The 24,908-nt window shown below is 43.0% G+C and overlaps 1 protein-coding gene across 1 annotated transcript in view; it reads right to left on the bottom strand.

The window, feature by feature from the left end:
* RBMS3 (RNA binding motif single stranded interacting protein 3) overlaps positions 1-24,908 on the bottom strand; it is a 1,498,583-nt gene that overhangs the window by 1,296,835 nt on the left and 176,840 nt on the right. The window contains exons 6-7 of the mRNA XM_032408843.1: positions 20,893-21,199; positions 19,729-19,982 (exon numbers count right to left, since the gene is read on the bottom strand). Coding sequence (XP_032264734.1) covers positions 19,729-19,982; positions 20,893-21,199 — 561 coding nt within the window. The remainder of the gene's footprint in view (positions 1-19,728; positions 19,983-20,892; positions 21,200-24,908) is intronic.

Here is a 24,908-nt window from a genome sequence, read left to right as displayed (position 1 = left end):
ATAGCCTGTGCTGTCTCTTGCCACACTTAACAGGGCTGATCTGTGTAACCAGGAGGGTACTGCAAACATGACACAGTGTGACTTCCCAGACTAAGTCATAAAGACCCTGGTTTTTACCTTCCTCTCTCTGAACATTTGTTCTGGGAGAAACCTGCTGCCATGTTGTAAGGACACTCAAGATGCCTTAAGGAGAGATTCACATGGCAAGAGGCTCAGGCCTCCTACCAACAACCAGCACTAACTTGCCAGCCACATGACGAGGTCACTTTAGAAGCTGGTCGTCTTGCCCCAGTCAAGCTTTCATTATCAGTGCAGTCTTAGCTGACATGTGTGTGCTACAATTCCTTGAGAGACCCCAATCTGGAACCACTCAGGTAAGTTGTTTGAATTCCTGAACTACAAAAACACTTGTGTGTGAAATAATAAATGCTTACTGTTTTTAAGCTGCTAATGGGGGCGGGGGGAAATCTGTTATGCAGCAGTAGATAACTGATTCACTAGCTTGTTTTACAGAGAGAAGAAGAGAGAAAGAAAGGAGTGGGGAAGGAAGAAGGAGGGGAAGGAAGAGGAGGAGAGAGAAGAGAGAGCTAGCTAGCTCTCCCTAAGGCTGAAAAGCTTTGCCTATCTTTAGTTGTTTTTAATGCTTCCTGGAAACAGGGGAAGACTGTGCCAGAGGTCATCTAAGTATTATATTGAGTTCTCTTCAACCCAGTCATATGATGAAATCAGTTGTATATGTATAACAGACTCTTTTTAACAAGGCAGCAAAGATTTTATTCATGAACTGGTTATTGGCTTATGCGAACAGCAAATTTAAAGGTTTCTTTCTGTGTGTGTGTGTCTACCGGTAGAACTGAAAAGAAAAAAAAAATGGCTAATTGAACATAGCAGCTACTTCATTCAGGGAATCAGACACTATTTCTTAAGAGCCTCACATTTCACATAAAATGAAGACTTCAGGGCAATTTTATGCTTGTGCCGCTGCACGGGACACTGAGCCTCTCCCATCCCATGACTGAGAACTCTCACACAAGACTACTTCAGTTTTATCTTTCTTGACTGAGGGCACTTAAGAGGTGGGAAAAGAAACCTCTCGTTGCCTCCACATGGAGACTAGCTGGCTTGTGGGAAGTGTCACAGTGTTTGATCACACCGGCGTCATCACTGAGGAACAGAAAGCAAGGAACTTAGGGTGGCTCATTTCTCTCTTCACAGGTTGCAGGAACCATCACTCGCTCTTACATTACATTAGCTGACACACAGACAAGGCCTAATAACAGAACCCCACATCAGAAAACAGTATCAGGAAGACCCGGAACACAGCTGAACAAGACAGGGCCATACCTTATAATCCACGACCAAGGTCAGAGCCGCTTAGTGTTTGATGACTGTTGAGTGAGAGCCACTGTTCTGACCAGCAGTCTGTGGCATGGTTCCAGTCTGTGGGGAATCCCCCTTTGAAATGGCTCATTTCTTTTTGTTCCAACCTGATTTTTCACTAAATTGAAATCTAGCAAATATTAAAGAATGACATGGTATTTTTATAATAAGCTCACAGACCCTATCAGATAATTTCCATGAACACCACATCACTGTTTGACAAAGTCAATTTGTGGGTATAGAGTCTTCTTGGCCTTTGAGGTTGCTGATGCTGTGTAGACCAACACTTAAGTGCATCCTGCAATGATTCCCAACCAGGAGTCTTTGAAGATAATGCTGGGGTTCCATAAATAATACGCATCACTGCAAAAAATGCAACAGGAATTACGCATTTGCCCATGATAAGGCTGTCTGGGTTAAATTAAACAGATCGGGAAGTACACTAGGTCTTCAGGACCAAAGTAGGACCAATGCCTGTTTCTGTAAACAAAATTTCATTGGAATGCAACCACATCCATTCATTCACAAACTGTCTGCAAGTGCTTCCGCAGGATAACACCAAAGTGGAAACAGAGGCTGAATGGCTCACAAAGCTGAAAATATTTACTATCTGGCTTTTCACATTTAAAGTTTGCCAACCCCTGAAATAAAGTATTACACTTCTCACTTTGGGCTCAGAATGTTTAGACTGACGTGGGACCCTTTCCTGGCTATCTCATGTATGCTGATTGCTAATTTCTTGGCTTAATAAAGTTAAAATAACAAATTTGGTAGATTAAATCTTTCAAGATTTAGAGTGAGGTCTACAGAAATTTCCTTCTTGACCCAGTATTGCCTTATTCATGCTTACCAAAATTTTTAAAAAATGGAATCTGGACTGCTCATACACTTGCTCAACAGCTTTTAAACCACTGGGTAAGTTTAAGTAGCTTGTCTTTTTCCAACATGTCTTATTTAGTTGGTCACCAATACTTTCTAGGGCTAAATATTCTTAGCCTTCTGTTGTGTTTTTAAGAAGGCAACATGTAAACTACTTCGGATACAATGATTTTCTTGATGTGAAAAGTTATAAGCATGGATTAATCCATACTGTACAAGATAAGAAAGTGCTTGTAGCAAAATTTAATAAGGGGATAACAGCTACAGGATTTGAACTCACTGGTTTGGAAATAAGAAGCATATACATTTTGGCAGTGAAAGAGAAAATCTTTGTTACAGTCTACGGAAATTATTTTTAGGGAGGAGGATTCCCATCTTACATCTTCGAGGCAACAGAAAGAGTCTCAATGAGTGTCAGTTTTGTTAAAAACGAAGACAATACTCAGAATTCTTGGTGTAGAGAACTTTCTCCTCAGACTCATCTCTTCTTATTAGGTCTGGCAAAAGGATGAATTCACATCTTTGGGAGTCCTGACACTCTGTAACAAGGAAAAGCCTTAGATATTTTCTGCTTTAACATTTTCCTCAAAATAATATCCCCATAAAGTATACACAAAGTCAAGACCCAAAGGTCCAGAACATTCTCTACATCAGGGTTTCTCAACCTTGGCACTACTGACACTTTGGGCCTGATGCTTCATCATTGTCGGAGGCTGTCTCATGCACTGTAGGAGGTGTAGCAACATCCAGGGCCTTTACCTACACACCAGGAGTTCCCCACCCCTGACTGACAACCAGGAGTGTCTGCAGATACCACTGAATGTCCCCTGAGGTGTGGGGGACAAAACTGCCTCAGCTGAGAACTGCTCTAGAGAAGAGTTAGATCTTTAACTTGCCCAAAAGTGGTTATTTCATTCAACCTATACAAACCAATACTTCATACACCTGGGACCGAAATCTGTTCCCTTCCATGACGAAGTGGCTATGCATGCTATCACAGTCATCACTGCTACGCTATCCAGGAGACTAAGACTTTCCTCAGAAAATTTCTCTGTGCTAGTTTCTCTGATTGTCATCTTCCCAGATTTCCTTCCCACAGTCTTAAAAAAATCAGCATGTAGAAGGCATCGCAGGCATCCACAGTGAGACTCACTTTTCAACTCAGTGTTTTCAAACCCTTCCCTGATTCAACAGCAGTGACGGACAGCCTCTTGTAACCGATCAGGGCAAAAAACTACCTAGCCTGCTTTTGCTAGAGTCCACCGCGAGAGACTGTTGCCTTACATACTGCGCATTAACAGGATTTCTTACGACAGCGCCCACAGTCGAATGTGGTTGTTTTCCTTGAGATCCTTTTAAATCCCCAATTCAATTACCATGCTCATTTTTCTGATGAATCATCAGCAGAAAGCCAGACTATTTTTTTAGAAAGTAATATGATCCTCAGCTGGAACATTACTTCTGCAGGACTCGGCTTTACCTACTTGGCACTCAACACACAGCCTAGCCCTGAAGAAGGTTAGACCTTGGTACTTAATACAGCATGAAATTAACCCCTCCCAGAACTTCTAGTTTCTTAAAGATAGCTGTTCTACAACTGACACCGAAAGAAAAAGCGAAAACATAAAACTAATCGAGCCAAGCGTGTGGTGTTACTTCATTGCCGTATCTCTACATTTGATAGCCACAGAGATGCAAATCTCAGCTCTAGGCCACAATTAAATTGAGGCACCAAAATAAAGACTTCACATCTATTTTCAAACATCACAGCAGCAGTGAAATGTTAAGTCTTCGGTAGTGCTTTTCCCTCAAGGATTTCCTTTTTTCTCTGCCTCGTGTTCCTTCACTAGAGGGATACACACCAGCAAATCAACATGTGACATGTTGACACTGCCGCAGATACCAAATCCCCGCGGAATTCAGGGACCGTGCCATAAATGAGGAGGTTTCTTTGAATTCCAAAATGGCCTGAAAGCTGGAAGTGGAAGAAAAACTGGCCAAGTGACCGTCCCACACTTCGGCGGTCCCTCGGAGCTAGAATCGGCACATTTCTGAGTGCGTTGGAGCTGGGAAGACACGATGCTTAAAGCAAGGAGGCCCCAGGGACGAACACCCACCTGTCAGCTGATCTTCCCTTCGTCTTGCTGCTGGGACATGCCCCTTTCGGAGTTGCTTGAAGCCATTGACAGCACGGACGCCACCATTCTGCCCTTCACCCTCAAAACATCCCAGTGGTGAAAAGGGAAACCCCCGCCCCCGCCGCGATGCACAAGACTCCCAAATGAGCTCCAGCTCCTTGTCTTTAGCTCAGACATAAAGAAATAAGAAGGGAATGACTAATGGGCAATTATGGTTGCCTTGGCTACAACTCTAACTTTTGGCAGATATATTAATTTTTCTGTACCTCTGTGTGTTTAATACTTGTTTAAATAGTACATAAAAATACTCAAAGGGTGTCAGGATTATTGCCCTCGCCACATGCCCTTTTTCTTTCTTGACGATTGTTCCGTGACCTGCCTTCTCACTCCCTGGTCCAGATTATTAGCCACAGCTGGGATACAGGAGCGAGTGCTCACATCTCACCATTTTCCAAGCATTGCTGCGTTCTGCATATGACGCCTAGGGGCCTCCCAGCTAACTGTGTAAATAAAAGAGTTTGAAATCACTTCAAGGTGTCATTCAAATTTTCATCCTAACAGGGAGGAAATTCACCACATTCACCCTGGGGCCATTTTCCCATCTCTTTTCCTGCTAACAGGCAAATAATGTGCTAGACAAAGGCACAGCAAGTCCCATATTAGCATCTTTTAGGACTCACTCCCCAGTATTCCTCCAATCTTAAAAAGATCACTCTTTTCACTTATGAATGAAAAAAAGAAATATAAAAAGGGTCTAAAAAGGAAGTTTTCATTATCAGGCTTTTTTTTTTTTATGTCCTCTATTTTTCTTAGTTATCTCTACCTGAAATCCCTAATAATCATCACGAACTTGAAATTATATTGAGCGATATAAGAAAAAGAAAAATAGGACACCTTAAGGGTATAACTTTGTAACTTAATAATCTTTATCCATTATATAATTCGAAAATTATTCCCTGCATTGTTGTTGCAAGCGTAGGAGCTCTGTGATGATATCAGACTTGGGCTCTCAGCAAGATTCCTCTGCCTGTGTGTTCTGACAAGTATCATCACCGGAATCCCCACAGTGTGAAGACAATCATTAGTAAATGGCAAAGAAGAGGTGTCAATGGTGCTTCAGCCACAGGTTCAACTACCCACTAATAAAGGCTTTGACCTTGGATAATAGAAAAGCCATCTCTTGGAACCACTTTACCAGAGACTGTTTTCTATTATGGCCAAGGACAAATACCAAGATTCAGTGGAACACCTAAGTAAAAATAGCAACACCACTAGACAATATTTTTGAATGAGATCTTGCTCTAGGCAGCCTCTATACACAACAATATAAGTAGTTCAAAGACAATTTGTAAGTAATTCACCAAGAACCTAAACCAAACCCTAGGAAGTCACAAAATCTTCATCCTTGTCAAAGGATTGGTTTCAGAGCATCTCAGAGGGATTTCAGTCAACAACGGCTGGGGCAGGCCTGGAGAGCTGAAGTCAGTCCATAACACGGCTACCCAAAAGAATTTTCTGCAATGATAGAAATGTTCTAGATACGCACTGCCCAATGGGGGAGGCTTTCAACTTAGAGCTTTAAAGCATTTGAAGTGTGGCTAATACAAATGAAGAATTGAATTTTTAATTTTATTTAATTTTAATTCCATTTAACTTTAAATTGCCATATGTGTCTACCGACTACCAGATTAAAGAATGCAGGTCTGGAAACTGAGGGTGGGAGGGTGGGGGTTGCCGAGGATTGAGTGTCTTGTCCAGGCAAGTGAGAAAGCACTGCCGGGAACGCCGTAAGCCGAGGGCAAGGAGAGCCCCACAGCTTCATCTCGCAGGCCACCTCCAGTTGATAATGAATATCTGCCTCCGAGGCTAAGGCTGAACTCATTAGGAAAGACGGCTGTGATGAACTAGACACGTCTGCCATGAACACAGGACGGGGAGCTGGTGACACAGGTGCTGTGATTTCATAATGCCAATAGGGTGAGAACTTAAACTCTAGCAGAAGGAGAGAGAAGTAGAAGAGGTAGCCAGGTTCTGAGGCCACCAGATAGATGGCCACTCCAGAAAACAGACTGGTTTGTAGTTATTGCTTTCTTTTTTTTTTTTTTTAAAGATTTTATTTATTTGACAGAGAGAGAGACAGCAAGAGAGGGAACACAAGCAGGGGGAGTGGGAGAGGGAGAAGCAGGCTTCCCGCAGAGCAGGGAGCCCGATGCGGGGCTCAATCCCAGGACCCTGGGATCATGACCTGAGCCGAAGGCAAGACGCTGAACGACTGAGCCACCCAGGCGTCCTGTAGTTATTTCTTTACTGCCCAAAATGGATGCTCTTGTATAAATATGGTTAAGCAGGGATGCTAAATATATGCCTGTAGCCAGACAGTCAGGGGGCCACTGGTGTCATATTATATATTTAGCTGTTTACTTATTATCTATTGTATTTATTTAGTTATTTACTTGTTTAGTATCTGTCTCTCCCCCTAGAATGTGGGCTGCATAAGAAGAGGGACCATTCTGGGGTAGAAAGTAGGTATTAAATAAAAGATGGTCTAAATGAGTATTCATACCCAACCATATTCATCAAAAATATATTTGCAGGCCTCCCACATGCAATATACTGTGTTGGGGGCGGGGAGAGAAATAGCTGTGAAAAAGACAAACCTGGTCCCTATCCTCATGGCTTATATTAAATAGCTAATTATACAATTAAGAACGTATGATACCATAACGGCAGGGACCTGACTTATGCAGTAGGCAGGGACATGTGCAAATAAGGAAAAGTTTCCTTGGGTGTTAAGCTGAATTTTGAAGGCTGAGTTGGGATTAAGTGGGTGACAGGGAAGTGAAGGGGGTTTGGGAGAACATTCCAGGCAAAGTAAATGGCTTGGGCAAAGGCTCTGGGTAGGACAGGGTGAACTCCAAAAGCTTAAAAAATAAATAAATGAAAACAAAAACACCGATATTACTGTCTTCCAAAGAGCAAGCACGGCAGAGGGGCAGGACAGCAAGCTGTCAGAGTCTGTTGGTGATGTTCCCAGAATACCACAGTCCAAATTCAGCCCGTTGGACCTCCCAGACACCTGAACCCACCCAATATCATCTGAGGACATCCTTCCCAGGAATGACCACATGTTCCTATGGACCCCAAATTCCAGCACTTTTTTTTAAATTTTATTTTATTATGTTATGTTAATCACCATACATTACATCATTAGTTTTTGATGTAGTGTTCCATGATTCATTGTTTGCATATAACACCCAGTGCTCCATTCAATACGTGCCCTCTTTAATACCCATCAACGTTAATGAGATACATTTCTGCTCAATTTCTTAAATAGGGTCACAGAAAACCATGGGGGGAAAACCTCATTTATCTGGCAAAACAGAGACTTATATACACACACACATACACACACACTGAGACTTGTGTAAGAGCTTACAAAAGACTGCTCATGTACTACTGAATTTGTTTCCAATATAGACAGTTCTTAGAAAGGTAAAAATATTATCGCCATTTCACAGTTGACAACCCTGAGGTCCAAAGAAAATGTAACTTGTCCAAGAGTTCAGTTAGAAGGGACAGAACCAGGATTCAAAGTCACAGCACCCCAATGTTTATAGCAGCAATGTCCACAATAGCCAAACTGTGGAAAGAGCTGAGATGTCCATCAACAGATGAATGGATAAAGAAGATGTGGTTCATATATACAATGGAATATTACTCAACCATCAGAAAGGATGAATACTTACCATTTACATTGATGGGGATAGAACTGGAGGGTATTATGCTGAGTGAAATAAGTCAATCAGAGAAAGATAATTATCATATGGTTTCACTGTATGTGGATTATAAGAAACAGTGCTGAGGATCATAGGGGAAGGGAGGGAAAACTGAAGGGAAGAATTCAGAGAGGAAGACAAACCATGAGAGACTCTTGACTCTGGAAAACAAACTGAGGATTGCTGGAGGGGAGGTGGTGGGGGGATGGGGTAATGGGGTGATGGGCATTAAGGAAGGCACGCGATGTGATGAGCACTGGGTGTTACATGCAACTGATAAATTATTGAACACTACATCTGAAACTAATGATGTACTATATGTTGGCTAATTGAATTTAAAAAAAAGCACGTCACAGCACACAAGTACCATTATCTTCCCTACAAGAGCAGTTTCTTTCCAACTGAGAGCCCATGAAAAATACTGAGTCTGATCCTTAGTGACACCAACCCCACCAACCGTGCAATTTTTTGACATTTTTTAAGTTTTTATTTAAATTTCAGTTAACATACAGTATAATATTAGTTTCAGGTGCCAATATAGTGATTCAACCCTTCCATACAATACCTGGTGCTCATCACAAAAAGTGCACTCTTGAATCCCCATCACCTATTTAACACATCCCCCCCAACTACCCAGCCCCCCAACCCCTCCACCCCAGTAACCATCAGTCTCTTCTCTATAGTTAAGAGTCTATTTCTTAAAATTGGAAAAAATAATAATAAACATCTGCAGTTAAAAAAAAGAAAAAAAACAGTAGAAAATTGGAAAAAATAATAAACGTCTGCAGTCAAAAAAAAAAAAAAGAGTCTATTTCTTGGTTTGCCTCTCTCTTTTTCCCTTTGCTCATTTCTTTTGTTTCTTAAATTCCACATATGAGTGAAATCATATAGTATTTGTCTTTTCTCTGACTGACTTATTTCACTTAGTGTAATACTCTCTAGCTCCGGGGCAGCTGGGTGACTCAGTCAGTTAAGTGTCCAACTCTTGATTTTGGCTCAGATCATGATCTCAGGGTCCTGGGATCAAGCCCTGCATCAGGCTCCACACTCAGTGGGGAGTCTGCTTGAGGCTTCTCTCTCTCTGTCTACCCCTCTCCCCACTCTCGTGTGTGAGTGCACTCTTTCTCTCTCAAATAAATAAATCTTTAAAAATGCTAAGACTATGGACTCTGAGAAACAAACTGAGGGTTCTAGAGGGGAGGGGCGGGGAGTGGGAGGATGGGTTAGCCTGGTGATGGGTATTAAAGAGGGCACGTACTGAATGGAGCACTGGGTGTTATACGCAAACAATGAATCATGGATCACTACATCAAAAACTAATGATGTAATGTATGGTGATTAACATAATAAAAAATAAAATAAATAAAATAAAAAGAAAAGAAAAATGCTCTCTAGCTCCATCCATGTTGTTGTAAATGGCAAGATTTCATTCTTTTTATGGCTGAGTAATATTCCATTGTATATTTACTACATCTTCTTTATCCATTTGTCAATCAATGGACACCTGGAGCTGTTTCCATAATTTGGCTATTGTATGTAATGCTGCTATTAACATTGGGGTGCATGTATCCCTTTGAATTAGTATTTTTTTATTCTTTGGGTACATAACTAGTAGTGCTATTGCTGGATAGTAGGGTAGTTCTATTTTTAACTTTTTGAGGAACCTCCATACTATATTCCACAGTGCCTGCACCAGCTTGCATTCCCACCAACAGTGCAAGAGGGTTCCCCTTTCTCCTCATCCTTGCCAACACCTGTTGTTTCTTTTGTTGTTGATTTTAGCCATTCCAACAGGTGTGAGGTGATATCTCATTGTAGTTTTGATTTGCATTTTCCTGATGATCAGTGAAGTTGGCATCTTTTCATGTGTCTGTTGGCCATCTGGATATCTTCTTTGAGAAATGTCTATTCATGTCTTCTGCTCATTTTTTAATTGGATTATTCATTTTGGGGGTGTTGAGTTTTATAAGTTCTTTATATACTGTGGATACTCATCCTTTACTGGATATGTCATTTGCAAATATCTTCTCCCATTCCATAGGTTGCCTTTTAGTTTTGTTGATTGTTTCCTTTGCTGTGCATGAGTTTTTATTTTGATGTAGTCCCAGTAGTTTATTTTTGCTTTTGTTTCCCTTGCCTCAAGAGACCTATCTAGAAAGAAGTTGCTATGGCCGATGTTAAAGAAGTTACAGCCTGTGTTCTCCTTTAGGATTTTTCAACCATGCAATTTTTTTTTTTTAAGAGAAAGAGAATGTGTGGGGGTCAGGTGGAGGGGAGGAGAGACAGAGGGAGAGGGAGAAAGAAAATCTTAAGCAGGCTCCACACACAGTGCAGAGCCCAACAGAGGGCTCAATCTCACAACCCTGAGATCAAGACCTAAGCCAAAATCAAAAGTCAGATGCTTCATCGACTGAGCCAGATTGAAGACCAACTTTCTAAAACACACTTACTTCAGGGTTGGAGGCTTATAAGGACCTGCTTTAGAAAGTTCTACAGGGCGCCTGGGTGGCTCAGTCGTTAAGCGTCTGCCTTCAGCTCAGGTCATGATCCCAGGGTCCTGGGATCGAGTCCCACATCGGGCTCCCTGCTCGGCGAGAAGCCTGCTTCTCCCTCTCCCATTCCCCCTGCTTGTGTTCCTGCTCTCGCTGTCTCTCTCTCTGTCAAATAAATAAATAAAATCTTTTAAAAAAAAAAAATTAAAAAAAGAAAGTTCTACAGCCACTTATTCAGGAAAGTAATGATATTCGTCCAATTTGAATGCAGAGCCTTGTTTTGAACTATTTTTTAAGTCACTTTGGAGAACCTGGAATCATTCACAGAGCCTCATTAGTTCTGAAATACAATGAGTCATTTTCAGACTCATGGATCGAATGCCCCAGAGCACTTTCAACAGTGACAGCTCTCATATCCTAAGAGTCTGCAATGATCCACGTGCTTTATATGTATCCTGTAATCAGGGTGACCAACTTTCCTGGTTTACCTGGGACCCAGAGGTTCCTGGGGCAGAATGAGCTGGTCACTCTACAGGCAATTCATCCTCATAACACTCGGGTGCAGTAAGGGGGACTTATCCATCACCTTAACTGATAAGAGAATTCAAAACAGTGTTCCCATGGTTTGCCCAAAGTCCGCAAAGCCTGGGGGATCAAAACTGGGGTTTGAACTGAGATCTGATTCCCAGGGGTTAGTCCCACCCTAGCCCTCTGGGTAACCATAGCACCACAATTTAGCTGAGAGAGATGGACATCCTTGGGTACTAAAATGTAAATGAATACCTCAAACCTTCCACTTCTCTGGAGAATTCTCACCTTTCTACCTTATGATGTGGAGAGGATTTTTTCAGGACTGAAATAAAACTTGGGAGCACTCTTTTGCCTTAAGCTCAGTGTCCTGATTTGCATGTCAATGCCGGCAGTGTTATTTCGCCTCAGGGCAGCTTTTAAAACCCCCAGAGCAGAGAAAGCAGTCTGGGCTGGGAAACTAACCAGTAAATTGTGGAGAACAGGCCACATCAGGACTTCATCAGGTGTGGAGTCACACCTGATGAAGTGGAAAGAGTAAGAGTCTGACAGACTTAAATTTAAATTCTTCCCCTGCTGGGTGACCTCAGGGCTAATAATAGTTATTTCACAGGCTTACCATGGAGTATAAAATGAGATCACCCAATGTGAATCTACCTTGCTCCATGACTGGCACATGAAAAACACCCCGTAAATGTTAGTTTGCCAACAACCCCCAAGAAAGGAAACTCAAGATGACCCTTCTTTGTAATCTCCTCAAAGGTTCACCAGGTTTGTGAAACCTAAACCTTGGTGAAACAATAATTTGTGTCAATAATAGAATACAAATAATCCATTTTTTTTAAAAAACAGCCAAAGATTTGAACAGAATTTTCACCAAAGAAAAATACAGATGGCAAACAGGCACATAAAAAGATGTTCAACATCATTTGTTAATAGGGAAATACAAAATGAAGCCATAACAAGATATCATTACATACCTACTGGTATGAGTAAAATTAAAAATATTGACAATACCAAGTGTTGGTAATGTTGTGGAACAACTGGAATTCTCAGGCACTGATGGTGGGAATGCACGCTGGACTGGTACATTTAGAACAGCTATGGCAGCTTCTTATAAAGTTAAATACACTTATAATACAACCCAGCATTCCCATTCCTAGGAATTTACCCAAGACAAATAAAAATGAATGTCCACAAAAAAATGTTTCTTAATAAAAGCCAGAAATCACCCAAATGTCCATCAACAGAGGAATGGACAAACAATATGTGTTATGAGATACTACTCAGTAAAAAAAAAAAAAAAAAAAGGAACCTACTGATACAAACATCAAAATGAGTGAATACCAAATACATTTTTTTTGGCAAAAGAAGTCAGATGCAAAAGACTATACACTATTTGACTCCATTTATATGAAATTTTGGAAAAAGCTGGGGTGGGATGAGGGAATTGTCTGCAGGGGGACACAACAGAAGTCTTTGGAGGTGATGGAAACCTTCCACATCCTGTTTGGGGTGGTAGCTACACAGGTATTTACAATTGTCAAAACTCATTGAACTGTACACTTCAAAAGGGTGGATTTTACTACATGTAAATTATGCCAGGAAACCTCACTTTAAAGAGAAAATAGATCAGAAAATACTAAGGGTCTCACATGGGGAGGATGCAATCCTACGAAATAGGTGGAGTGGGAAGCATGGCAGGATGGACAGGGCAGACCCTGCCACTGATTTTGTGAATGGGACCTGACTTGCACCTTTAGTTATTGGGGAAGCAAACCAAGAAAGGGGAGTCGTTTATTAGTTAGTGTCTCTATATTGCCCAGTCTCGTTTCATTAATTAGCTACTTCCAAAGCTTGTTAGACAGGTCAACACTTCACTTTAAAGAAAATGTGTTAAGTGTCCCCACTTACAAAGAATTTGCCTTGTGTTCTCATCTCTCCGATGGTCCTCACACCCTACAGCATCCTGATCTGTGTATAAGTGTGTCTCCTCCATGAAACTGGGTTTCTCTTTCAAGTTTGTGATCCCAGCATCTAGGAGGTGTATAATGAGTGTGGACTGACACATCAAGGCAGCATTCAATATAAACTGCTATTAATAAGGGCCCACGATGTGCCAGGCATGGTGCTGGAAGAGTGTGTGCTCAGGAATGAACAGCTCACCTCCAACATTTGCCATCGAAAAATGAGGAACACACTGTCCATGGTGCCTCCTCCTGCAGGACTCCCTCTGTAGGATGTAAGGTCCAAATGTAAGCACAGAAATATATTGACATGTAGATTCAAAAGTCAAAGAAAATGCTTTAGGGCTTTGAGCAGGAAACCAAATTACTTTAATTCAGGGCAGACAAAAAAAATGTTAATGTATTTCATTCCAGTGGGTATGAGTTCCATGGAAGATCTATATTTTAAAACATCAGAGCCCAATCACATTCATCCTGAGATTATCTGTTCAGCAGATGTGAAATGTATCACGGATTTCATTTTATAAGTGGGAAAACTAACCTGTACACAAGCAATGGAAGACTTAATTTTCCTCTGTATTCTTTCTTCTCAAATGGTAGGAAATTAATGCTAAGAAAATATTTCAGGTTGTTTAAGTGTATTTGTCTGTCTGTATCTGTCTGATTCTCGCCTTCTCTCTTTGCCTCTATTTCTCTCTTTTTTTTTTCTTTTCTCTCCCTCCTGTTCTGCTTCCCTCTCCGTCCCCCTCTCCTCCCATCCCCTCCTCTCCCTCTCTAAGAGAGGAGTTATACCAGTTGTTCTGCCCCCTGATATCCACTCCCCTTGATCTGGTAACAGCACCTTGATTTTCCTCTCCAGGGACTATACCCCTTCCAAAGAATAAAATTTGCAAGAACCTTCAACGTAATACCCACTCTTCCCTGACCAAGAGGCAGATATCTGATCCAAGCAAGGTCCATTGGATAACCTTGCCCTGGACTTTGGCTCTTGAGTAGAGTGACAGAAACGCAAAAAGATGGCCGAAATTTATTCTTGTGTCAGTGCCCTTGAGAGCCCTTTCTTCACTTTGTACAACTTAGATTTTTTGAGATCCCCCGGCTTCAGTGTTTCTCAAAACCAGTTTTATCATTTCTCCTTTGATTCTGCGATTACCTTACAACCTTACGATAAAATACCTTTTTGCTCAAATTAAAGTCAGTTTCTGTTGCTTGCAAACAAAGAGCCCTAAAGGATACAACTTTTTAGTTCATTTTTTTTTAAGTCTTAAAACATGCCACCTACTTCTCCCAAGAAGCCATAAATGTCATGTGTAAAAGCAGGGCTATGCATTTGCTTTATTATTTTATTATTTATTCTATTATTTTATTATTGCATGTACCCCTGGGGCTTAGACTGGGATGTGGGGGCCTTCTATCCTGGTCCTCCTTGGCTTTCCCGATAAGAGAGGAGAGGTGTGTTGACAAGTCAAGATAAAGGATAACTCTTTCCTAACCTCCTGCCCACCAGGAAAAGACCTCAAGGCCCACAGGGCAAAATCAGGTCAATGAGCACCAACTTTGTTTGATTGTCTGTACCACTTCCAACCCCACAACCTCTGGCAAACTGGAAATTCTAGGTGACTTGGAGCCCCAGCTCATTATCCTTTTCAGAACCCTGGATCACAAAGGTAATAATAATGATCACAATTATTATTAACAATTACTGAGCAATCAGTACCTATGAAGCATTGAATTACAAATTGTATACACTTTATCTCGTTCAAGCTATATAATAATAACTGTTATTCCTATTTTACAGATGAAAATACTGAGATTTGGAAAGGTTAGGATCTTACTGAAGTTAAGAGCCAGTGAAAGACAGAGCCAAGAGTAAATGCAGGTCTTTCTGATTTCACTCTTAATCAGAAAGCCAACACTCTTAATCACAATGACATCGTGTCAAATGTGGGCAAGTTTCTGCTTCTGTGCTGGAAATCAGAGTTCACCTGGCTAAGACAATACAAACATGAGGGGGTTTCCATTATTTTTCACACCAGAAACAAACACCCAAGGGGTTATGCATCAAAGTGAACTGTCTTGATTTTATCAATTGCCTTTTCTCCTCTACTTGCCACTTGAGACTTTGCTGTCCTCTGTGTACTGACAAACCCTATCTTACCTGGCACAGGAATGTTTTTCAGGATAAAATAAAAAAGAAGACTATCACTCCCCATAAGTTAACAGCACTCAAGAGCTTTGCCAAAGTTGTAACTCCCATAGGGCTCACTGCAGCAGGATGCAGAGCTCCGGGGACCTCAACCTTTGTACTTCGCAAGCTGCTCCTACCCACCAGAAAAACGGGGGGAATAGTTAACCCCAATCAAATCTGGCTCTTAAATACTCTCTCAAAGACCTTTCAGATATAAAGAAAGTCTTAAACCCTAGAAGGAGAAAATGAAAAACATCAATACGTTTGCAAATTCATTCAACAAACATTGACTGGACAAGTTGAGCTAATAGTACTGTGCCAAAGTTAATTTCTTCATTGGGATATACACGATAGCATGATTAAGAAGGATGTTAACATTAGAGGAAGCTGGGTAAAGGGTATATGGGAACTCTCTGTTTTATGTTTGCAACTCTTCTATAAATTTAGTCATTTCAAAATTAAAGGTTTTAAAAAATGTACCGACAGGCTGGGTAAGAGATTCCCTACAGCAACCTCCTTTAAGACTGACGATTTAGGACAGCACGACTGCTGAAATGAGAATCTTGAGTCATGTTCATCAGTGAAGTATCATTGGTAGCAACAGCACAGAGTCTCTCTAGTCCAAAACCACAAGAACATATTTTGCAAACCAAGGCTTTAACGACAACTGAACAAAGAAGAGAGCTTGGTCATGATACCTCACATCTGGGCCATAAACATACGCTTCGCGGTAAATGGTGTGTGTGTGTGTGTGTGTGTGTGTGTGTGTTCTGGTGGGGAGGGAAAGAGAGAGAAAGAGAGGGGAAGAAAAGGGGAGAATACATGAATGAGATGAAGCTAAAGCAAAACAGAATCATTTACATCACTCATCTGGGATCAGGGGAAGAATTCACACATTTGTATAAGTAACTAGGTATCACAGATGTAGTGAATTACTAGGTGCTGGTCCTCAACACAAGGAACACTAACTTTTCCAAAGAAAGTTTCAGAAATACTTATCCAAGAGTTATTTAGCATAAGCAAAGCATTGCAGAAAAGTTTTGAATGGCCCTAAGAAATGGAATATCTAAGGCCTACAGAGAACTGCAAGAAAGTTTTGAGGATGATCAAATCCAGGGTGGAGAACTCTTTCAAGGACGGGAAGGTCTCTTACTTAAGGGCATGACCATGCATCTGCAAGACCAGAAGAAAAGAGTTCTGTCCAGTTTAGAGAAACTCTTTTCTGATACGAGGAAGAAGTGCTTGAGATAATGGGTGAGGAAATATCTCAGTAGGTCCCCAAAGGGGGGACCACCTTGTCTTTGGATGACATTGCAAGAAGAGGAAACTGGTTTTTGTAAAGGTTTAATATAAACCTGCCTGAAAGCACAGAGGAGGAATAAATGGTCGATTTAGGGTCTATGTCAATTCATGGAATCAAAGCATATGCAGCATGTAGCTGCTTTAACATTTCTCCTAAGAGTAGTTGGTAGAGAAGAATTGGGCATTGTTATTCTAGGAACAGAAAGTGCCAGTCACATCATGGAACTCTGGTGTAAAAAATCCTTTGACTGATCCAGTTTTCTAACCTTTCCTCCTATTTCAGAGACTTTCTGAGGATGTATAACGGTGCACCTGCAATTCAGGAGACAAGCTGATCTGGCACTAAGCTCTGATTTCTTTTCCGATAAGACAACTGAGGTAAATTCATGAGAAAATAAATCATGGCCCCCAAATCAGAATCTGAAAAAAAAAAAAAAAAATGCCATTACTCCCTGGACACTTTATTTGGTGGGGAAGGGAGCCTTATCCACTGACATCCTATTTACAGTACCCTTGCTCCGAGAAAGACTTAAGACAAATAATAAAGTATTCAAAATTCATATTTCATTATGTTTATGAGTGAAAAGAAAATACAATAGTTCATTGCATTACATTTGTACATTATTGTGTTTAAATCCTATCAAGATAATAGCCCCACTTCACCCCAAACAGCTTGGTAAAACCACATTCCACTTTATCCCACTTTGTCTTCCATTTATATTTTAGTAGAATAATTTGGTCAGACACCCAAAGGCCCTCCCACTAATGAAAGCAGGATTTGTTGAGAAAAATCAATTTATAACTTGCCTTAGTATCCATCAAAGACAAAAAGAGTTATTAAAGTCTGAAACACAGCAACCGTCCTCAAACTCAGAAGAGCCAGTAGGAGAGTACCAGAGGTAAACGAAGGGTTAACACAGCTGATTTCTGGCTTAAGAGAAGGATGCAACACGATTTTTTTTTTAAAGATTTTATTTATTTATTTGAGAGAGAGCATGAGAGGGGAGAGGGTCAGAGGGAGAAGCAGACTCCCCACTGAGCCGGGAGCCCGATGTGGGACTCGATCCTGGGACTCCAGGATCATGACCTGAGCTGAAGGCAGTCGCTTAACCAACTGAGCCACCCAGGCGCCCTGCAACACAATTTTTTAAGGCAAACACCTGGAGGGAAAAAGGTAGTATTTTGTTTCCACCTCAAGAAATTGCAGACAAACGTAAAGCAAATCACATCAGTGGAATACTCAATTATCTGAACATGCTAATTAGCGATATGTAATCAACCCGCTTTCAGGCCTGTCTTCACCTGCTGTAATTTTGTAGTGCATTGCCTTCCTTATTCCTCACAACCGGTAGAACATTAGACAGTCTGCATGGTGCATCAAAGGGAAACAAATAAGCACAGATTTTTGCTGATGGCAGGAATTTCTCATGCTCAGGGCATATGAACCAACAATATGGAAACAGCAGCACTGGCTGTATATTTTAATTATTCCCCACACCTATCTTGCAAAAGACACTTAAAGTTCGATTCGGTGATATGATACTCAGCTACGGTCATTTCATAAAACTGAGCGCACACAGTCACTTAAAGTAGTAAATATGCAGTCATGACAGAATTAAATATTCATGAAATCAAGAGCAAGCGGAAAGCTGAGGATATCAGAATATTAAAATTCATCATAGTTTTTACAATGTAAATCTTGTATGCATTTGTAAGGCACCCCGGTTCGGTCTAGTGTGTGTTCAAATTCCAGTTCCATGGTAGCCTGCCATTTAAATTACAATATCGATTTGGGTAGATAAACAACAATGTCAATCCTTACCTCAGTTTCAAAATGCAAAACAATTTTGAACATTTGCAAATAACAACTTGTTAAGTGAGCCTGTCTCCAAACACAGAACAGCAACACTCAACGTGATCCCAACGTGTTTCAGATATTTGTTTAATCCACTAGGACCTTCGGGAAGGTCCAACAGAAACCAAGGCAACTCCTAGAAGGAGCACTCATGACATGCAATTCTCCTCTAACCAGGCGAAGTAGCTATTTTCTTGCACATTTCTAAGCGATCAAAAGTGACAAAGTATACTGACTGACCCTTCTTGGGTTCAGGTATCCTGATTCGTCACACCAACTTTTTCCCAACATTAGCAGTCAGTTTCAAAACGTATTAACAAATGCATGTGTACACTTTACACAGATACAACTAAACAACGCTAGCTTCCACAAAACGGAACTCCGGGCGTGAATGGGAAAAGACTATGCTCAGAGACCAAGCTGTTATAAATACACTCTAATAATATTACCAAGGCAGTATTTTCTATGCAGTTTCCTTTACTTTACAATTTTCTCAACAGAAGAAACATCAGCACCAGAGAATGATGGCATTTGAGCAATTTCTTACTGGAATCCAATTACCTGAAGAACTCCCCTCTCCACAGTAAGAAGTAGCTATCCCCTGGTCTACAATGACACAGCAGGGCTGCGAAAGATTTCCAGGGCTCATCTGCTTCCAGGCACCTGGTCCCTGCCCTCCTAGCTAGGAGGGTGCCGGCTGAGGAGGAGGACCTCGAGTTTAGAGCTGGGTTAGGCAGCGCTCTCCATTCTGCAAATGAGCCAAACTTTGCTCCCATTGTTGCCATCTTAAGGTTGATGTCACCTCCCTCCAAGGAGTCTCGGAAGCCACTTGGCAGCTCCTGAAGACACGCTTCCCCTTGACCTACATCATCTAAATAAGCCTTGGTTATACTGTGTGGGCAAGCAAAGGTCTCTCAACACGGCTCTCCCGAGGCGCTGTGCTCTACCCTGGGCATCACATCGCATGTACCAGAAGACTTTTCTCTGCACACACCTCTGAATACGGAAACCAGGAGAGACTCCTGCACACGCCTTCCAGTTCGGAAAGTCACTCTCTCCCATCGACTCCCCTCAACCGCACGCCTTCCCCACATCTGCAACCCCCACCACCACACAAACGAGGGAAGGGGGTGGGGGGGAGCGGAGGGGTTAAAGTGACAGCCACTACTAGAGATCCTCGGTTTTGTTCAAAAGGTGTCACAGCTCCAACACTGTGGACCTACCTTGCTCTCTCCTTTCTCGCTGTTGGGTCTCGCCTCGGGATCGTCGCTGTCCTCCGCGCCTGCACTCTCGCCGGGCACTTCATCCTGAGCCAGCTGCTGCTGCTGCGGCTGCGGCTGGGGCTGGGGCTGGGGCTGGGGCTGGGGCTGGGGCGGCTGTGGCGGCGCCTGGCAGGCTCCGCCAGCCCCCTGGGAGCGGGGGATGGGCTCCGGGCGCGGAGAAACTCCCTCAACATCCATCTCCATCTTCCCATTCACTGGAGGGCAAGACAAAAGCGGAGCGGGGACTTGGCAGCGGCGCCCGGCGGCTCCTCAGCTGCCCGTGGCACGCATGGCTCGCCGAGGAGGGGCCGCCTCCCGCGCGCCCTCCCTCCTGCCGCCCTTCGCCCGCGCTCCCCGCAGCTCCGCTCGCCCGCTCGGCTCGGGCGCTGGCGGCGTCTGGGCCGGGGCGCGCGGGGAGCGGGGGGCCGCGTGTCCTTGGAGCGGTGGCCTTCGGGCGCCCCCGGCAGCCCCGCTAAGCAGAGCGCATCCCGGCGGCGGCGGCGGCGGCGGCGGCGGCGGCGACGCCTCCCAGCCGCGCGCCCAGCCCCGGGGCCGCCCGGGGACTTGCTCTCCAGCCGGGCCTCCAGATTCGCGGTGCTTTCCAGCCTCTCCTGGGGCCCCTCGGCGTCTCCCCTCCCCTCCAGCCTCCGGAACAAAGTTACTGGAAGAACGGCCGGGCGAAACGGACAAGGAATAGGGGCTGCCAGGTGCGAGTGAGCCCTACCATCCCCGCCCGCTGACCAAGCGCCGACCCCTCACCTTTGCCCTCGCCCCGGCGCCGAGGAGCCGAGGAAAGGAGGGGTTTCCGACCTGCGCCAGGTGGTGGCGGCGAGGACCGGCGGGAGGGGAGCATGCGGAGGGCTGGGGGCCGGTGCGCCCACCCGCAAGCCCCGGCGACCCCCACCTCGGCGCAGGCCCGGCCTCCCCCCTCCCCGCCCCGCCCCCCGCGCCGAGCGTGTCTCTGGGGTCAGCCCTCCGGAGCGTGCGTGAGTGTGTCCCCGGGCTCCCGCTCCTCGGTCGGTTCCGCCGCCGCCGCCGGCTCCGCGCCACACAGCCCCGCGCTGGAGAACTGGAGCGCAGAAGCAGCGGAGCCGGCCGCCAGCTCCCGGCAGGAAATCGACCTACCCTCGCCTCCGGCCCGATCGCGGGCAGGAACCGGGAAGGGGTGGGGCCCCGCGTGGACGGCGAGGACGCGAGGCTCGCAGCGCGCCCGAGTTGGGCGTAAAGGTCGGCCAGAGAGGGTCGATGGGGGAGGCGGAGGGCGAAGCGAGAAGGCGCCGCCAGGCATTGACTGCAGTGTGCCCCGGGGTGGGCGCCAACTGGGCGCCGCCGCTCCCAAGTGGCGAGCTCTCCTGTGCTGGAAGGGCGTCCTCCGCAGGGCAGGTCTCCAGGAGGTTCCGGTGGTGACCCCAGGCCAAGCAACGAGCTGCGTCTGCAAATACAGATAGATAGAGGTGACAAGGGTAGAACTTGGAAATTCTTAAATCGGGGCTCACCGACAGTCAGGTGATCAGCATGACTTCTAAATTTAACACCACTTGGTCCTGGGTGTAGCTTACAACTTCGCAGGACCTGCTAACTGCAACTCCACGTCCAGGACGGACCCTCCAGCAGCTATGGAGAGAAATAGCAGGTTATTAAGAACCTGTTTAATATTAAATAGAGCCCATTGTTCTGGGCTTTGAGTTCCATAATGCCCCCAAATGGATCAGCAGATAAATGAACTATTCATGCATTTCTTAGCAGAGGGTGGCCTTTTTTCCATAACATATAACGTATCACAGATAACGCTTACCCAGTGAAACTAGAAAATTGCATTGTTCGTGACTGCTTTGCATTAACTTAAGACAACTTTTCCAGATCAAGACACTGTCTCAATAGATGCAGCTACACAAGAACATATCATTAGGTCCTATCCTTCAATTCAATCTCTTAATCTCTGATTCTGCCTGTAAATGTGACAGAAATTAATTGCCACTTTAATTTAAGCGGTGTAGACAGCCAATCTGGATATTGCAATGTGAACATGCGCTTGCAAAGAAAAAAGTTTGGGGACTGAATTACTCATTCGCTGTTCTTCAGAATTTCTAAAAACCAGATTTCAAGCTCATTTTCTAAGTTGGGAACTTATTAAAAATAAAATGAGCTTGCATTAGTCTGAAATTCACTGTATGGGATATGACCCTTAATGTTAATAATACATCAGCCAAAAACATATAGAGCTCTGTGCCTCCAAAGAAGTACTTACTCTCCATTTCCTCCCCAGTATATTGTAATAAATCAATTCTTACAGTATTTTTATAACAGTAAATTAGATTATGTGTGTAAAGTGCTTAGCAGTGTGTGTTAGTGCATAGTGAGCACTCCACAATCATTGCCTGTTAGGCTGAAAATAGTAAGATGATAGAAATGCACGGTGAGCACTCATCTGAGGACCTTGATTTAGGAAGAAGAAATTGTCAGTTTAATCTTTTTATATAAATTATTCTAAAAGATATTTTGTATCTTCAAAGAATGAAGCCCCTTCTGACGACAGGAAGAAAGTCAGTGTGGTGTTTTGTGCAATGAAGTTTTGAGTATGTCAGATTTTCCTTCCCCAGTGTAGAAGTAAAAAATACATGTCAGGTCCAACAGGAGCTCGAACAGCTGACTGGTAAATTATTATTCTTACATGCTTGTCACTTCCAAATGTGTTTGTGAACTTCTTTCAAGGCTTAAATGAAGATTAAATCAAAATAAAGATACAATACTTCAACTAAATTTGTTCTAAATTTAGGCATGTGCTTGTAAAGAGTCCCACTGTTAAATGCAAATATTTTTCTTTCTCTGCCCTTCTATTTTTTGGGGACACAGATTTTTTTTTGCATCTGTCGTAAGTAAATATGGGCTCAGAAAATATATTACATTTCAAAACTGTTGATTGCACCTAATTATGCATGTAAATTGCTACTTCAAGCATGCAGACAGCTTGCAACATTTTGAAAATTTTGCCCTAGTAGTCATCTGAGGTATTTGTGTTACTATTTTGCTTTTGCCTTAAATGACTTCATTTCCCGATTAGCCTCCCGATAATGATGGATCTATCTATGAATAATTCTGACCTTTTGATGTCTCTCTTTTAGATGATTCAAATTAGCAAATCAGCACTTTCAACAAAATCACCCTTCTTATTGTTTATACCAGACCATTTGATGTTTTGAGTCATTGAGCTGAGAGTTCTCAAAAAGGTGTCCTGAAAGAACCATCTAACCCCTTGCTACTCAAAATGTGGTCAATGGCCCGGTAGCATCCCAACACCTGTATTGTTAGACACGCAGTCTCAGGCCCCACCCCAGACTGACTGCATCATAGTCTGCATTTTAACATGATCCCCAAGGGATTCCTACCACATGCAAGTTTGAGAAGCACTGCTCTAATCCATCACGTAGTTGGCCTTTCTACATTATAATTATCTTTGGCACTATTCCCCTAAAATACTACTGGGAGAGACTTATTAGGAAAACACAATCGTAGAAACTTTTTTCCCCCCTTGATCAAGACGTTATTGTCCCTTCCTGCCCCCCCCTCCAGGACCTTTGTGTTGCATAACGAGCAGTTACATAAATTAAGAATGTAACCATGTTGTGTATCTGGTAATGGATTAGAAGTATACAATTTTCTCACATCAAAAGACATTAACCTAAAAAGGGAAGAGCAATTTATCTAGAATAATAAATTTTATGCAAACATGTGGAACTGGTTCCTTAAAAGCTTTGGTTATTTTTGACCTCCTGCTTGAGACTTGAAAGTGCACAGTTTCCGCTCTGCCTGGATTATTGATACCTTCTGCTACAACGCAAGCAGAAACCACCAAGTTTGTGTCTGTGCAATGAAAATCTAATAAAGCTTCAGTAATCTGGCATAAGGATGGACTAAATTATATGCCTCAGTATTTTTAGGAACTAACAGAACTTGTTACTTGAAAGAATTTCTTTAAAGTGCATAGAGGTAGATCAATGAATTATTCCTTTAAAAGGCTATCCAGTACAGTAGTTCTCACCTTTAACGTACAGGGTATCACTTGGGGAAAGCTGTTGAAAATGCAGGTTATGATTCAGCAGGACAGGATCTGGGCCAGAGAATATGCATTTCTAGCAAACTTCCAGGTGAAGCCAATGCTTCAGGTCCTCAGACCTAACAGACTTGCTTTATCATCATTAATGGCTCTTAAATTTTAATCACCAGGAGAGTGATCACTTGGGGATTTTTTTTAATCTGTGATGCCCAGACTACCCGCTCCCAGACAAATTCGATCAGAATCTTTTGGGGGTGAGAGCTAGGCATCAGTGGTTTTTAAACCTACTCAAGTAATAATGCTACTATCTAGGCAAGATTGGAAATCACTGTAAAGCCGTGATTCTCCAAGTGTGGTCCCCATACCAGCAGCAGCAGCTCTTGGGAGCCAGATCTAAATGCTGACTCTCAGGCTCCACCCCAGACCTACTCAGTATCTACACCTGAAGATCCCCAGGTGATATGGTTGCACATTTAAAGTTCAAGAAGCACCGCAGCAACCTGATCATAACTCTTTAATCTCTTAGCTCTTTATGGATCTACACCCTTTCTGAACGTTTGTAGAGAACCTCATGGGTAAAGTTCCAATGGAGAAGAGGAATCCACAGGCATCCCTAGCTGTTTTAATCTCTCTGTGATTAGCGGCACTGTCCAGCATAACTTTTCTGAAATAATAGAAATGTTTTATATCTGTGCTCTTCAAGAAGTCGCCACCAGCCACATGTGGCTATTGAGCATATGAATTACGGCTAATGTGAGTGAAAAACTTTTAATTTTATTTCATTTTAATTGACTCAAATTTAAATAACCTCATGTGGTTATTGGCTCCCCTATCGAACAGAGCAGCTCTAGAGTAATCATCCTTCCCGTTGCTCAACCCTTATTCAAATTCCCAGGTTGAACACAGCCCCTCCTGCTCAGTTTTTGTATGTATTAATCCCCAGTGAATGCATCAGGATGAAAAACATCTGCCTTGCCACCTCATTTACATAATAAGTAACATTATGCTTATTATTTTGAATGAGAGGAGTTTAACTTGAATTAAATGCCACCAAAAGTTGTCAAAACCTTTTTTCCTAGTATTCATA

The sequence above is a fragment of the Phoca vitulina genome, unplaced genomic scaffold, assembly GCF_004348235.1.
Source record: "Phoca vitulina isolate PV1807 unplaced genomic scaffold, GSC_HSeal_1.0 scaffold10, whole genome shotgun sequence".
NCBI lineage: Eukaryota > Metazoa > Chordata > Mammalia > Carnivora > Phocidae > Phoca > Phoca vitulina.
This window is presented reverse-complemented; position numbering and strand designations above follow the sequence as displayed.